The sequence below is a fragment of the Pelodiscus sinensis genome, chromosome 28 (genome assembly GCF_052426305.1).
Source record: "Pelodiscus sinensis isolate ZL-2025 chromosome 28, ASM5242630v1, whole genome shotgun sequence".
NCBI classification, from domain to species: Eukaryota; Metazoa; Chordata; order Testudines; family Trionychidae; genus Pelodiscus; species Pelodiscus sinensis.
The window spans coordinates 13,194,525-13,209,729 of NC_143079.1; the positions used below are offsets into that span (position 1 = coordinate 13,194,525).

The 15,205-nt window shown below is 61.3% G+C and overlaps 1 protein-coding gene across 2 annotated transcripts in view; it reads left to right on the forward strand.

Annotated features, from left to right (window-relative positions):
- The window catches only part of GCK (glucokinase), a 38,065-nt gene extending 23,960 nt beyond the window's left edge, over window positions 1-14,105 (forward strand). For both annotated transcript variants that reach the window (XM_089773793.1, XM_075910755.2), the window contains 8 exons: window positions 640-794; window positions 3,981-4,100; window positions 5,072-5,167; window positions 5,479-5,578; window positions 7,199-7,382; window positions 9,668-9,823; window positions 10,432-10,665; window positions 11,257-14,105. In XM_089773793.1, the coding sequence (XP_089629919.1) occupies window positions 640-794; window positions 3,981-4,100; window positions 5,072-5,167; window positions 5,479-5,578; window positions 7,199-7,382; window positions 9,668-9,823; window positions 10,432-10,665; window positions 11,257-11,401 (1,190 nt within the window). In that variant the 3' untranslated portion in view covers window positions 11,402-14,105. The remainder of the gene's footprint in view (window positions 1-639; window positions 795-3,980; window positions 4,101-5,071; window positions 5,168-5,478; window positions 5,579-7,198; window positions 7,383-9,667; window positions 9,824-10,431; window positions 10,666-11,256) is intronic.
- The last annotated feature ends 1,100 nt before the right edge of the window (window positions 14,106-15,205 follow it).

The following is a 15,205-nucleotide window of genomic DNA, read 5'->3' on the forward strand; positions in this document are numbered from 1 at the left end:
CGGGCGATGTCGTTCTCCTCCGCCCCCGTTTGTCCAGATGCTCCAGCGGTTCCGACGCCTTCCAGGAAGGCGACAGGGACTGACTGGAGAGGGGCTTGTTGGGAGCAGGGGGCAGAATGGGCCTTGGGGAACTTTAGCTCCTAGATTTTAAAGTCTGTCCTCCAATGGTCCGGCCGCCAGGAGAGCCTCCGCCCGAGAAGCTCCACTAGGGATTACGACACCCCGTCCAACAGCTGTCTGGCCCAGAGCAGCCCTTTCCGCAAGGTGACCCCCAGTGCCAGGCTGTGCACCACGCCCCAGACGGAGCCGATGGCCAATAGCCCTCTTGGTGGGGCCTTCACGGGACTCTGATGGGCTCAGTTTCAAAGTGTTCCCCTGAGTGAGCAGCCGGCTGGGGCCAGGGAAGCCCCGAGGTCTGGTCCCTGCATGGGGCACGTCACTTAGTCCCTCAGTTCGTTGTGCCTCGCTGGGAACTTTGGGAGGCGCTATGATAGACACAAACACTGGAGCCAGAGTCACCTGGCTACTGAGAGGTGCCTGTCCGGGGAGAGGAAGGACATGGAGCCGGATGGGTCCCGTGCTCGTGGCAGCTGGTTATTAGTGGCTCCCGGGCTGACGCGTGTCCCCCCGGCGTTGCAGAGGTCGGGGACTTCCTGTCCTTGGATCTGGGAGGTACCAACTTCCGAGTGATGCTGGTGAAAGTGGGCGAAGGGGAAGAGGGGCAGTGGAGCGTGTCGACCAAGCACCAGATGTATTCCATCCCAGAGGACGCCATGACGGGCACGGCCGAAATGGTGAGTGGGCGCTGGGCCGGAAGGGCTGGAAAACAAGAGGCTGGCAGGGGTGCCCGAGAGGCGTGGGCAGGCGGTGGCCACGGAGCGATGTGAATGGAGCTGAGGAATGGTCCAAGAGGCCGGATTGTTTTTCTAGAGCTAACCAACCCCGGCTGGCTCTTTCAGAGGGGGAGGGTCCACTTCCCACGGGCTATTAGGGTTAATGGGGACAGTAAGGCAGGGGCACATGCCTACGTTCCAAGGAATCCGCTGTAGCCAGGCTCCCGGATTCAGGCTTGGTGTTGTAGCCAAACAGATCGTTGATTTTTTTGGCTCAGTGGCTGTCTCGGAGGCGCAGGCATCGGAACTGCGGGTGCATGGGGTGTTGCTGTACCCCCCGGGCTCCCAGCCTAGCGCCCAAGTTCCCAGCTGCCACGGGCTCTGCTACTGACCACACACCCGGGGTCCCGGCTGCTGCCCTTTTCACCAGGGCTTTGCTCCTAACCTCAGCTGGGGTGGGGCAGGACCAGGGGGAGGCGATGTCAGCACCCCTACTCTTACAGATGCCCCCGTGCCACTGCTCAGATAGAACCGACAGGGAAATTTTCCAGTTTTTCTCACCAAAATGAAAAGCCCCCGAACATTTGATTTGCTGTTCAGCAGCACATTTGGGTATGTCCCAAACAAGTTTCAGTTTCTTGAAATTCTGTGATGTTTGGGCCACTGGGGTTTCAAGTCTTTTTGCCCCTTTTAAAAAAATCCAACTAAACTTCAAAAGAAACTTTGGTTTGAAATGAAAAGTTGAAGGACTGTTTTGTTTCAAACCTGTCAAAGCAAAAGGGTTTGACTTTACTTGAACGCTATTTGTTTCTTCATTTCCCCCTTTTTGTGGGTGTGCATGGCCAAAACTGTTGGCCAATTTTGACCTGAACTCACAAATAGTTTTAGTTGACTCAAAACTGCATTTTTTGGGGTGAACCAATGATTTTCCTGAGAATTCTGCCCAGCTGCAGTGGTGTGTCGAAGGTGCATGTAGTTGTTACTCCTGGAGGAAGTCATGAGTCAGCTGTGCAGGCCACTAAAACTTTATATGCCCCCAGCTCAGCACATGTTCTTTTTGCACCACATAGTTTAGGGACCCATCCTAGTTGGCTTTTAATGGTTTATCCTTCATGAAAACAAAAGAGACAGAACCCCAAGGACAGAGCAGGGTTCTCTACCGTTGGACAAGCACAAACTAAAGCAGGGTCCTGAAGAGCTCAAAAGCTCACAGTGACTTTAGGATGGAAGACCAGACAGACTGCGTCTTTTTTCTGGCATAATTTGTATAGGTGTGGTAAAAAAAAAAAAAGTCTATTGAAACTGTGGATGGAAAACTGGGTTTTAGGCAAAATAAATATTGTCCCGAAAAGTTTCTTGCTTTGCACAAAAAATATTGGTGGGTGGGGTTCGGGGAGGAAGGGTCAAAACAAGAACGCTCCAACACGGAACATTTCAATCCACGGGGACGTCTGTAACACGGGGTCACCTGTAACATTTCCAATTTGGAAATGTTACTGGGTGGCCTCTTGGGAGTTGTAGTTTGCTTGTCCAATACTCGTATGTTCTTCTACCGCTGGACGGGACTTCATCTCCCATGACGCACCATGGCCATGCCACTGCCACAGTGAACCACCTCCATGCACCAAGAAGGGAGACTGTGGGGCATCCTAAGAGATGTAGCCTGGCTGCGGAGCCCAGCCTGTGGAGCAGAATGGGAGGATGAAAGACCTGAACTACAACTCCCATGAGGCACTGCAGTAGCCATTGCCAAACTGAAATGGGTTGGATTTTTTTTTAACCAAAAAACGTGACATTTCCCATTTTCTGACGGGCTCTATTAATAAATCATTGTTCAGATGGCTGATGTGGCAGGCAATACACTCTAAGCCCCTCGGATCGGGGTACCAGGATGTTAGATAGGCCATTGTCAATGGCAGCTTGACTAGACACTGGGTGGAATACGTTTTAGCTTCATCCAGGCCATAAAACAGCTAGTTCTTTGTTTCCATGTTTGCTAAAGAGCCTTTGTGCTGAGGGCTACAGCCCAGTTCTCACCTCTCCTCTGGGTCTTTAGGAGCAAAGGTCTCTGCCTGTGTAGATTTTGACACACCTGGAAAGTCTGAGTCTTTTGTTTTGGATCCCCCGTTTAATCCTTTTACTGCCCTCCTCCCATCAGGATGATTCATATTTCATGCTCAGAGAGACACGATAAGGGTGTGAATTGTTACTTTTGCCGGCTGCGTTAAAATAGCCACTACTAGGAACACAAAATACTTAGCTATGGGACGGGGAAGACAGCACCAATAACATTTCAAAATAACCCCCCGGAATCGTACCATCCCTCGACTCCAGTTCCAGCCCTCCCCAGTCACCGAGCTCGGGAGAGTTCCCGGAACGTGATGCTGCTCGTACGACCCTCTATTCCGCCCGCAACTTGGCAGGGACGTCGTCTCGCCGCTCGCCTGGCACACACACACCAAAGTCACGTCAGGGGGTGGGGGATGACCAAAGCCTCTTGCAGAACGTGACCCAAATTAATGAAACGGCACGGCTGACCTCAGTCTGCATCCCCCCCCCACAAAAAAACCAGTTTTGACTGCTAACATTTCACCCAGCTCTACCCCAGAGTAATCTCCACCCTGCAAGTCAGAGGAGGGCCAGGAGGTGCAGACAATGGGGTGTGGGGCAGAGCTAAACTCAGCGGCTCTGCCCCATCCCTGCCTCTCCACCGTTTTCATTTCCTCTGCGCCTCCAGCGAGGACGGGTGGCTGCAGGCCCCGGCGCAGCAGAAGGGGTGTGGGTGGAAGAGCTACCCGGGAGCCCGGATTTTGCAGCGCTCCCAAGCCGTTGCTTGGGCCGTGACACTATCTCAAGGGTAGGGTGCCTTCTGGCGGGGCGTGTGTCCCTGCAGGCATCTGCAAGTCTCTAGGGTGCACGCCATGGAAAATGGAATGGGGGGCAAGGTTTCTGGGGAGCAATCAGCCACTGAGGCGAGGTCCAATGGCAAGGCTGTGAGTGGCCCGGCGAGAGGCTAGAGAACGGGGGTGTGGACCCGGGTGTCCCAGGATGACACGTCCCTTGGAGGAGGCCAGTGGGGTCCCGGAGGCAGGAGGGGGCGGGCAGGATTTCGTGATTCCGGGGTGACTTGGGGCCTCCCTTCTCCAGCTCTTCGATTACATCTCCGAGTGCATCTCCGACTTCCTGGACAAGCACCAGATGAAACACAAAAAGCTGCCTCTGGGCTTCACATTCTCCTTCCCCGTGAGGCACGAGGACATTGACAAGGTGAGCCCAGGGCGGGCCAGGGGGGAGAGCGACTAGGAAAACCCGAGAGACCCCCCCCGATCTCCATCGCCCCTTCACCCGCTGGGCCACGGAGCTGTACCCAGCCTCCCCAGGGCAGTCACATGCAGGGGGAGCTCCACATCCCTTAAACGCTTGGGCCCAGACCCACAAAGGTGTCTAAGCCCCATTGGGTTCAATGGGAGTTAGGTGCCGCAATACCTTTGGCCTTCTTCATAGGGCTGGCGTCTTTATTCAGAGGTGAGCAGTGACTGATCCCCTGTCACGTTCACACTCGTTGCTTCCTCTCCACACCCGCGTGCTCCCTCGCACGCTGACCCCAGATCTCAGACACCGGGCGAGGCCTCCGCTGGAGGGCTGTGTCCTGTGCGGGGCAGAACGTTCTGGGCCAGACGGGCAGGTCGGAGAGGGTCCCGAGAAGAGCAATAGACATGATGAAAGGTCTAGAAGACACGAGCTCGGAGGGAAGACTGAAGGAGTTGGGCTTGTTTGGTCTGGAAAGGAGCAGACAGAGGGGACGTGATGGCGGCTTTCAAGTATCTAAAAGGGCGTCACAAGGGGGAGGGAGACAAATCGTTCCCCTCGGCCTCTGAGGGCAGGACGTGCAGCCAGGGAGGTTCAGGTTGGACATTAGGGAACACTCCCTGCCTGGGTGGTTCTGCGCCGGAAGAACTAGCCTGGGCAACGAGATGTTTACGAGCAGCTTAGACAAAGCCCTGTTGGGCTGGTCTAGGTCACACGTGGTCCTGCCATGAGGGCAGGGGACCGGACTGGCTGCCCTCAGGTCTCCTCCAGCCCCAGGGCTGCCTGGCGGTGGGAGGTGGAACTGCCCCCAGGGGAACGCATTAGCAGCCCTGCGCCGCCCGCAGCCACTGGGACCCGCGAACTTCCTGCTCCGCGCTCTGCTTCCTCCGCTCGGGGCGCCCGGCGCTAACCCTCGCCCCGCCCCGCAGGGCATCCTGCTCAACTGGACCAAGGGCTTCAAAGCCTCAGGCGCTGAAGGGAACAACATCGTGGGCCTTCTGCGGGACGCCATCAAGCGGCGAGGGGTGAGCGGCACACGGGGCTCGCGCGGTTCCCGCGGGCTGACTGCCCCGGTGGTTCCTCCGGGAGGGGCCCCCGGGGGGGAGACTGGGGCTCCTCGTGGGCGCGCTGGGATGCTCCCACTCCTGCCCGGAAGCCGGGCTGGCAAGATCCTCGCTCTATCCCATCCGGATGGGTGCCAAAGGCCTCCACGCAGCCCTTGCTAGCAGCAGGCCCTGCCTGGACAGGGCTGTGCCGGCGGGGACGGGGGGGGGGGGGGAGTGCGCCTCCCTGGCAGCCGGGGGAATCGTAACGTCTCCTGCGCGCTCCTCCGCAGGATTTCGAGATGGACGTGGTCGCCATGGTGAACGACACGGTCGCGACGATGATTTCCTGTTACTACGAGGATCACCGCTGCGAGGTTGGCATGATCGTGGGTAAGAGACCTGCCCTCCGGGGCGGTTCCCTCAGACCAGAGTGCACCGGGCACAGCCCCTGCCCACAGACATCGCGGGCGGCCCCCTGGCCCTGGGCACGTCCTGCAGTCCGTGCGGCCCAGAGCGTTCTGGGGGCGAGCAGCGGGCAGGGCCAGGCTGGCAGTTGGGGAGGGCAGAGCCTGGCCCCGCCTGGCACGCCCCTGCGATGTGAGATCCCCCCAGACCATCTGCTGAGCAACCTGCACCCCGTGCTGCAGAGGAAACTGCCCCCAGGTCACTGCCAGTCCGACCTGGGGGAAACTCCTTCCCCACCCCAGAGATGCAGACAGCTCGGCGCCACCTCAGAGCCCTGGCCCTCGCCGCCCAGGGCCCATCCCGTAACGCGCCGTGGGGTTCCCTTCCTGGCCCCTCAGGCCCCGGTTCTGCTCCCGATGAACGTGGGCCTCCGAGGGCAGCGAGCAGAGTGTGATGGTGCGTTGGGGTCCCCCGTCTCCTGCACCCCGAAATGCCACAAACAGACTCCACCAGCCAGTAGAATAGGGGGAGTTTATTGCTCCTCCAGGATACAGCACAGCACAGATGTAATCTGGTTACAGGAACTGGGGGCTAAGAGGCCTCAGTGCCCCCCTTGAGATAGGGGAATCCCAGCCCCCTCCCCAGTTCCTTCTCGCCTGCTTTCCAGCCAGGAACCAACTCCCCTCTTCCAGTCCTGCCCCCAGCCAGGGCAGCATCCACCTTCCTTTGTTCCTCTCCATGGGGGGTGACTGGTCAGACAGGTTGAGACGTTCTTTGCATAATGACTCATGGCCTGTCCTTCTGGGCCAACTGCAGCCAGTGGGGGTTACCCCAGAGCCAGTGTAGAAACCAGCCAGGTACCCCCACTACGTCACACAGAGCCGAGCCTGCAGCCTTGGCTGATTCCCCACCCTGGAGAGCAGGCAGGGCCGCCGCCGAGCGCCTGAGTCAGGGCCAGCAGGGCTGGGCCGGCTGCGGCCTCGTGGAACGGTAGCTGGGGGGAGCCGGGGCAGGTGGGAAAGCCAGGCCGCCTCCCCATGGGGTGCAGGAGCTGCTCTCTGCTTAGCGTCGTCCGCGCCATCTGGGCCTCGCACCCGGCTGCCTCCTCCGCCCGCCCTGGGTAAACACGCTCCCGCTGCCCAGCTGGGTTTGAAACTCGCTGCCAGCAGAGCTCAGCTCAGCTCCGAGCGGCTGCCCCCCGCCAGCTCCCTCCGAGGGACGAGGCCCCGCGGCTCCCCGACCGGGCAGGTCCCAAGGCAGGGCCACGGATTTATCGCTTCCGTGGCCTGAACAGAGTCCCGCTCTCCGCGTGGCTGCCCTGCGGAGAACACCGGCCGCGGGGCTTCCCCGAATAATTCCCAGTGGCCAGTGACGGAACCCCCCCAAGGCCTGGGAAATTGTTCCCATGGTTAATGACTCTCCGGCCTCCAGCCCCAGGAGGTGTGAGACCAGGGTTCAATATTCGTTCCCTTCTTGGTTCGTCCTCCTGAGATCGGGTCCCCCCTTCCCGCCCCTGAGCAGCCTGCCTCCCTCGCGGCCCCTCGCCAGGCCTGACCTCCCCGGCGTGGGGCCGCGAGACCCATCCCGGCTCCGTGTCCCCGCCAGGTACCGGCTGCAACGCCTGCTACATGGAGGAGATGCAGAACGTGGAACTGGTGGAGGGGGAGGAGGGCCGGATGTGCGTGAACACCGAGTGGGGAGCCTTCGGGGCCTCGGGGGAGCTGGACGAGTTCCTCCTGGAGTACGACCGCGTGGTGGACGAGACCTCCCTTAACCCCGGTCAGCAGCTGTAAGCACCACGCCAGACACGCTCACTGCTTTCCCCAGGCCTCCGGCCCTCCCGGCCGCCCCCAGGCCGCAGCGCAGGACTCGGCCGGCCCTGGCGGGGACGGGTCCTCTCCGCGGGCTTTGCGCAGCTCTGGGGGGGAGGGCAGGCAGGCAGGCAGCCCGTAGTGACGGGGGGGGCGAGGAGCCAAGAGGCAGGCCTGCGCGGCTCTCCCTGGAGGGCCCTGTCCCAGGTCCCGGGCTGGGGGCTGCAGCGGGCAGGCGGGAGCTGCGGGCGTTTGCTGCCTTGGAAACGCAGAGCCCAGCAAAGGGGGCACAGCCTGGGTGCCCCTTAGAACAGGTGAGAGCAACTTCCGCTACCCAGCCCCCTCCAGCTCTTTCCGTCGGGCCCCCCCCCCCATGGCACAGACACACCTCGGACTGACCCCGGCCAATGTGCCCTCCCACACGCACACTCTCACATGCACACCAGCCCCCTTGCACGCCAGCACACTAGCTCTCTTGCACACCTGCACACCAGGTCCCTCAGACGCCCACAAATCAGCCCCCTCACATGCCTGCAAACGCGCACACCAGCCCCCTCGCACACCTGCAAACCAGCTCTCTCGCACGCCCGCACACCAGCTCTCTTGCACGCCTGCACACCAGGTCCCTCAGACGCCCACAAATCAGCCCCCTCACATGCCTGCAAACGCGCACACCAGCTCCCTCGCACACCTGCAAACCAGCTCTCTCGCACGCCCGCACACCAGCTCTCTTGCACGCCTGCACACCAGGTCCCTCAGACGCCCACAAATCAGCCCCCTCACATGCCTGCAAACGCGCACACCAGCCCCCTCGCACACCTGCAAACCAGCTCTCTCGCACGCCCACACACCAGCTCTCTTGCACACCTGCACACCAGGTCCCTCAGACGCCCACAAATCAGCCCCCTCACATGCCTGCAAACGCGCACACCAGCCCCCTCGCACACCTGCAAACCAGCTCTCTCGCACGCCCACACACCAGATCTCTTGCACGCCTGCACACCAGCCTCCTCACACACCCACAAATGCACACACCAGCCCCCCCGCACGCCCGCAAACACAGGCACCAGCCCCCCCACACGCCTGCAAACCAGCCCCCCCACATGCCTGCAAACACGCACACCAGCCCCCTCGCACACCTGCACACACCAGCCCCTCGCACGCCCACAAACACGTGTCTGTCCCCCCCGCCATCTCCATTCAGAAACACAAACCTACACATCCCTCGCACGCTCCTCAGTCTGCCCTGCCCCTCAGCATGAGCCCGCCCCCCAGTGAATCACTTATCCAGCCTGATTCCCACCCACCACAGGAACCTTCATCCCCCCAGCAATCTCCACTCACACCCCAGAGGCATGCACACACATGCACACACCCACACAGCAGTCTGCGTTCCCACCACGGCAGCACACACACCCACCCACCCACCCACCCCACCCCCCACACACACACCCACACACCGACCCACACACACACACACACACACACACACACACCCACCCAACCCCCCCACACCCCCCCCACACACACACCCACCCACACACACCCACCCACCCACACACACCCTCCCACACACACCCACCCCACACCCACACACACCCACCCCCACACACACACACACACACCCACACACACCTACACACACACACCCATACCCACCCACACCCACCCACACCCACCCACACACACACACACCCACACACACACACCCACCCACCTCCACACCCATCCCCACCCACCCACACCCACACCCACCCACACACACACCCCCACACACACACCCCCCACACCCACACACACACCCATACCCACCCACCCACACACACACCGACATACACCCCCCCCACACACCCACCCACCTCCACACCCATCCCCACCCACCCACACCCACCCACACCCGCACACACCCCCGACCCACACACAGCGTGGTCGACACTTGCACCCCGAGGCCCTGACAGATCCGCCCTCCGGCCGTTTCTTCCTTGTGCTTTTCCTCACTCGGCCCCTGCCCTTTGCTCTCTCGCCCTGCCCCAGCCCAGCCTCCCGTTGGCCGCCACCATCAGGAGCCGCTCCCTGGGGCTCCTTGCGCCTGCCGCTGTCCCGGGAGGAGGGGGCAGTCCAGCACCCGCCTGGCCCAGCTGAGCCCCGTCGCTAGGCCCAGGGCGCCCCCAGTCAGAGAAGTTGGGGAGCAGGATCCGGGGGGGGGCTGTGCGCAGAGCCGGCCTCGCGGCGCTGACCGGCGGTGCTCTCCCCTCCCCCCCAGCTACGAGAAGATGATCGGGGGCAAGTACATGGGGGAGATCGTGCGGCTGGTGCTGCTAAAACTGGTCAACGAAAATCTGCTCTTCCGCGGGGAGGCGAGCGAGAAACTGAAAACCCGGGGCAGCTTCGAGACCCGCTTCATGTCTCAGATCGAAAGGTAGGGCCTGGCCTCCGGCGCCCAGGCGCAAGCCAGGGTCCTGAATGCAGCCCCCCTCCCCCCCGAGCTGTAACCCCTCCAGCCGCCCAGAGCACAGCCTGGGCTGGAGGCAGGTGGGGGTGAGTCCCATGGGCTTGGGTAAAGCAGGGTTCCCGGAGGCCCGGTGGAGCTAGGGGTGAGGTCGGAGACACGCTGGCTCAGTCTGCTTGCCCTGTTCCTGTATCTGCCACTGGCCAGCACCGTCTGCCTCAGGGGCTGGGTGGGACAAGAACCCCCCGAGGGCAATTCTGGGGCCGCCCGAGCTCCGCGCCTGTTCCTGTGCTGCGCCCTATCGCATGTGAGCGAGCAGTCTGCAATGCAGCCAGCTCTGGTGCAGAGCTGCACGGCGCCCCAGCAGAACGCTTCCCAGAGCGCTCAGTAAGTGTCCTCTCCTGAGTCACCAAAGCCAGCTTCCCTCCAGCCGCCGACCAGGCTTAGGAGCCTGCTAGCTGTCTGCCCCCTCCACTCGCTGTTCCCGGCAGCCTCCGTCCTGCTGCCTCTCTACCTGCCCCCCCCCCCCCGGCACTCCCTGGCGCTCGGAGCCTGACGTGCCCCCGCTCTCTGCCCAGCGACGGCGACGACCGGAAGCAGACCTACAACATCCTGGCGTCCTTCGAGCTGCTGCCCTCGCTCACGGACTGCGACATCGTGCGGATGGCGTGCGAGAGCGTCTCCACGCGGGCGGCCCAGTTGTGCTCGGCGGGGCTGGCCGGCGTGATCAGCCGCATGCGGGAGAGCAGGAGCGAGGAGAGGCTGAAGATCACCGTGGGAGTCGACGGCTCCGTGTACAAGCTCCACCCCAGGTGCGGGCGCATGCGGCAGCGGCCGTGCCCATTGAAAGGGGTGGGCGGGTGAGATGCCAGTCCGGCCCCAGCCCGGCCTGTCTGCCTTACCCCGGCCTTCCTGGCCCCAACAGGGGTGAGAGCCGGCATGGGGGGCTGGCCCTAGGGCTGCCATGGCAGTCGTGTGCTCCTGGCCAGCCAGCAGGGCGTGGCAGGCTCCTTTTCCTGTGACACAGAGATCTGGGACCTCTGGGTGCCAGCAGGGAGAGGGGAAGAAGGGAGGAAACGGCACAGAGTGGCGCAGAGCTACGATGCCTTGAAAGGGGCTGGCTGGGGGGCTCCGTGAGCTCTCGGACGCTCCTCAGGAAGCCGAGGCCCACGGGGGTCAGCCTGAGATCAGACCCTTCCCAGAGTTGCACCCAGCACCGTCTGAGCGGCACGCTCTCCGGGGGCGACCCCGTCGCCGTGTTTCGGCTCACCGCTCCCGCGGGCGGTGCCGAGCCGGCGGCGCAGCGGGGACACTGAGGCACAGAGCGGCCGAGTCGCTGGCTGTGGAGCTGTGCGCTCAAGGGACCCGCCCTGCCTGACTCCTGCCGCCTGCTCTCTCCCCAGCTTCAAGGACCGGTTCCACGCGACCGTCAGACAGCTGACGCCCGGCTGCGACATCACCTTCCTGCAGTCGGAGGAGGGCAGCGGCAGGGGGGCGGCTCTCATCTCGGCGATAGCGTGCAAAATGTCCTGCCTGATTGGCCGGTGAGGCGGCGTTGGCCGAAGGACCACGGGAGGAGCCACCGCGGCTGGGATGTGGCTCTAGGCCGAACTCTTTCGAGGGCGCGAGCCCAGGAGCGGAAACAATCAGAGGGGCGGGTGAGGAGCCAGCGACCGCCCCGGTTGGTTGGCATTGGCTCGCTGGCTATTGGACGAGAGAGCAGGCTGGGTCGGGGCGGAGGGCCTGTCCGGGCTGGAGCCGAGGGACGGTTTCGCTTCCCACCCGCCCTGTCCGTCCCCCCGACCGGAGCTTTGCCTCTGACTCACCCGCCACCGGCCGTCCCCAGCCCAGCCCAGCCCTTTGCATCCCGCCTGGGGCTCCGGCCCCCTCCCGCGCTCCTCGGGCCCGTGCTAACGCTGCCCCCGGCGCTGGACCTTGGGGCTGGGTCTTGAGAGGGCAGCTCCCGTGGGAGCCGGCTGCGCGGCAAGGGCCAGGCCTGGCCTCCCGAGAACAGAGCCTTGTCCTCAGCCGCAGCCGAGTCGAGAGCTGCTCTCTGTCGGGGACCTTTGCCAGGAGCACACAGGGCCTGATGGGAGCGGCCCATCCCTGCTCCCTGTGCCCAGGGCCCGGCCTCCCTCTCGGGGGGCGCTGGGGGCTCGCGACAGCGGTGCACTCGTGGTGGTCTGAGGGCCCTTCCCTGGCTCGTTGCTGGCAAGCGTGGGATCCAGCGAGACCTCTCCTTAGCGGGACCCGTGCTGTCAGTGAGCCAGACACACTGCTGCTCCCGCCCCGTCCCCCCTGCACACGCCGCGCGCAAGGCCCCTTGTAACACGCACACAAGCCAGGGACCGCCGGCCGCTCCCCCGGCCCCGTGACGTGCATGGCAGGCCCACGCCAGGCCACACGTGGGCGCACGTACTGTCCTTGTGTCGCCAACCCCCCTGCCGTGCGCCTCCGCTGGACATACAGGGCTTCCACTCACTCGTGTCTGTGCGTAAGAATAAAACCCGTCTGATGACTCTAGTCGAGATGAAATTCACCCCTCTGTCTCAGGCTTTCTCCTGTGTGTGCAGAGAACAGTTCCCCAGCCCGGCGATGGCTCCCTGCCCATCTCAGGCCTAGGGGGGGCATAGACCCCTGCATGAAAGCCCCCTCACTCAATCAAAGCCCATGACAGACTCAGCCTCTGGCTCTCTGCCCCGGAGCTCCTAGGAGCCCGGCATTGGAAGCGCTGTCTGCAGCAGGCAAATACACACAGACGCGCCACCTAACGCCCGAGCTGGTCATGTACGAGCCGGGTCTTGCTGCCCTCTGATCTCTGGCTCTTTGGAAGCTTCTGGCCCTAGCTTGGACTCTCTGGGCGGGTCCCAACCCCTTGCATCTCCCCTGTCAGTGTCCCCCCAGGCACCGTCTGTGTCACATCCCCCAGCTGTCAGAGCTGCCTGGCTGTCAGTATTTCCCGCGCAGCCTGGTTGTTCCTGGCAGCACCAAAGAGATGCTATTTTGGGATCCGGGAACACGAGCTTCCTTTAGCCTCCCCCCTTGAGAGGGTCACAAAAGCCCCCAAATTGAGTCCAATTTTCATTTCCAAATTTGCCTGCAAAGAATTTCGAATGAACAATGTTTCCTTTGGCAGAAAAAGTTTGCAGGGAAATCTGACTTGGCTCTGCCCTGGGACTTTTTTCTCACTGTTTGGTTTTCGCACACAAAGCACCGCGTTTTCAACATGCTGGCTGTTGGCCGTTCCCATTCGATGCCAAGGCCAGGCAGGACCATTGCGATTGTCTGCTCTGACCTGCCCAGTGCAAGCCAGAGACGGGTTGCCCAATAATTCCTGGAGTGGGGCTTGTGGAAGTCAGAATTTAGGATCCTCATTTGAAATGTCGGTGACAGGTAAATTGCTCCAGTGGTTAAATGTTTAACAATGTCAAAAATTGACACCTTATTTCCCATCTCAATTTGATGTCTCTGACTTTGGATCATGTTCGATCTTTCTCTGTTTGTTTTCTCCACATCTTTTCCGAATGGTGGGAGCTAGAACTGGACACAATAGGTCACACCAGTGGCAAGTACAGAGGGAAAATAACCTCTCGGCTCCTATCTGAGAGTCCCGTTTATACATCCCAGGGTTGTATCAGCTTTTTGGCCACTGCCTTGTACTCGCGTTCAGGTTCAGCTAATTACCCACCACAGCCCCCCAAATCTTTTTCAGGGTCCCTGCTTCCCAGGATACAGGCCCCCGTCCTGTAAGCACAGCCTGCGTCCTCTGACCCTAGGTGCACAGATTTACATTTAGCTCCATGACAGTGCGTGTTGTTTGCTTGCACTCAGTTTTCCGAATGACCCACATAACTCTGTCTGAGTGACGTGTCCTCGTCATTATTTACCACGTCCCCAATTTTCGTGCCAGCTGCCAACTTCATCAGCGACGACTTTATGTTTTCTTCCAAGCCATTAATAAAATTGTTAAATAGCATCGGGCCAAGAATCGCCCCTTTGGGATCCCATTAGAAACCCACCTGTTTGACGCTGATTCCCTATTTACAATGACATGTGGAGACCTCTCAGTTAGCCGGCTTTCAATTTCATGTGCACCACGTTAATTTGATATTGTTCTCGTTTTGTAATCAAAATGCCGTGCGGTACCAAGTCAAGTACCTTTCCGTAGTCTGTTCCCTCACCGTCAGTACCTCTAGCAACCAAACTTGTCAAACTTGTAATTACCTCCCAAAAAAAGCCATTGTGATTGGGATTTCAGTGTGGAGTGTTTTGTTTGGTCTTTCCCAGCTTTTCAGCACTTCTCCAACTTTGGAAAAGTCTCTGGTGATCTGAGCAGAGTGACTCGGGGGAGGAGAGGGGAGGGATGTCAGAATGTGGGAGTCACGGCCGTGGTACATTGAGTCAGCCAGGAAAATCTTCCAACCCTTTTGGAAGGTGGCTGGTGCTTGGGGATGGATGTCGGGCCGGGACTGTAGTCGTGAGGCAGATGCTCATGAGGTTGACGTCCTTTCTGGGATGTCCGTCTTTGTCCCGATTTCCGGCTCTTGGCAGGAGATGTGCTGGGCTCCTGTCTCCCCCCTGCCTGCGTGTGTCTGATCCCCCAGCTCAGGGGGATGGGGAAAGTGGGTTAAATCCCAGGCGACTCCCCTCTGGGTCCTTCTCAGTGGCTCTCAGCCCTGGGCCTCTCGCCCCTCTGGCTGCTGCCCAGCATGGGGGCGGGGGGTTAAATTCGAGCATTCCCCTTTACCAGCAGGGCTGGGAAGCCACACTGGAGTTCGGTGGAACTGAGCCGGGGCCGGTTCCTGGTTCAGACCCATCAGCACACACATGGGCGGGGAGGGAGAGTCCGTTCCTTGGTTGTAAGTAGGGGGCCCGGGCCATGTGGCCATAGGGGCTCTGGCCCCCAGGAGCTGGTGTGGGTGTGGTCGGTGGATACCGGACGTGGGGAGGTGCTTCGGATGGCACGTTAGCCCGGCCATGGGCGGCTTTTCTGGGGGGCACAAAGACCCAAAACCCTGCCCAGGGGTCCGCCTGGCCGGCACAGAGCTGGCACTAGCACAAACCAAGGGCAGGGGTGATCTGCACCTGGGAGCTGGCCCCCATGCGTCTGGGCTGTGGCGTGGCCCGCGGGGAGCGCATTGCTCCTTCTGCGGTGAGGTCGGCTGGCTGGAGGCGACGCCTCCGAAACAGGGCTCTGGAGGGCCCAGCCCCAAAGCCTCAGTGGCGGCGGCTCCCTCTGGCTCGATGGGAAGTGGGAGGGAAGCCCCCGCGCCAGGGCTGCTGCAGGTGACCCTAGAGTAGAACGAGGATGAGGGAAGCCAAAGGATTCCTCCCCTCAGCAACCTTCGCAGC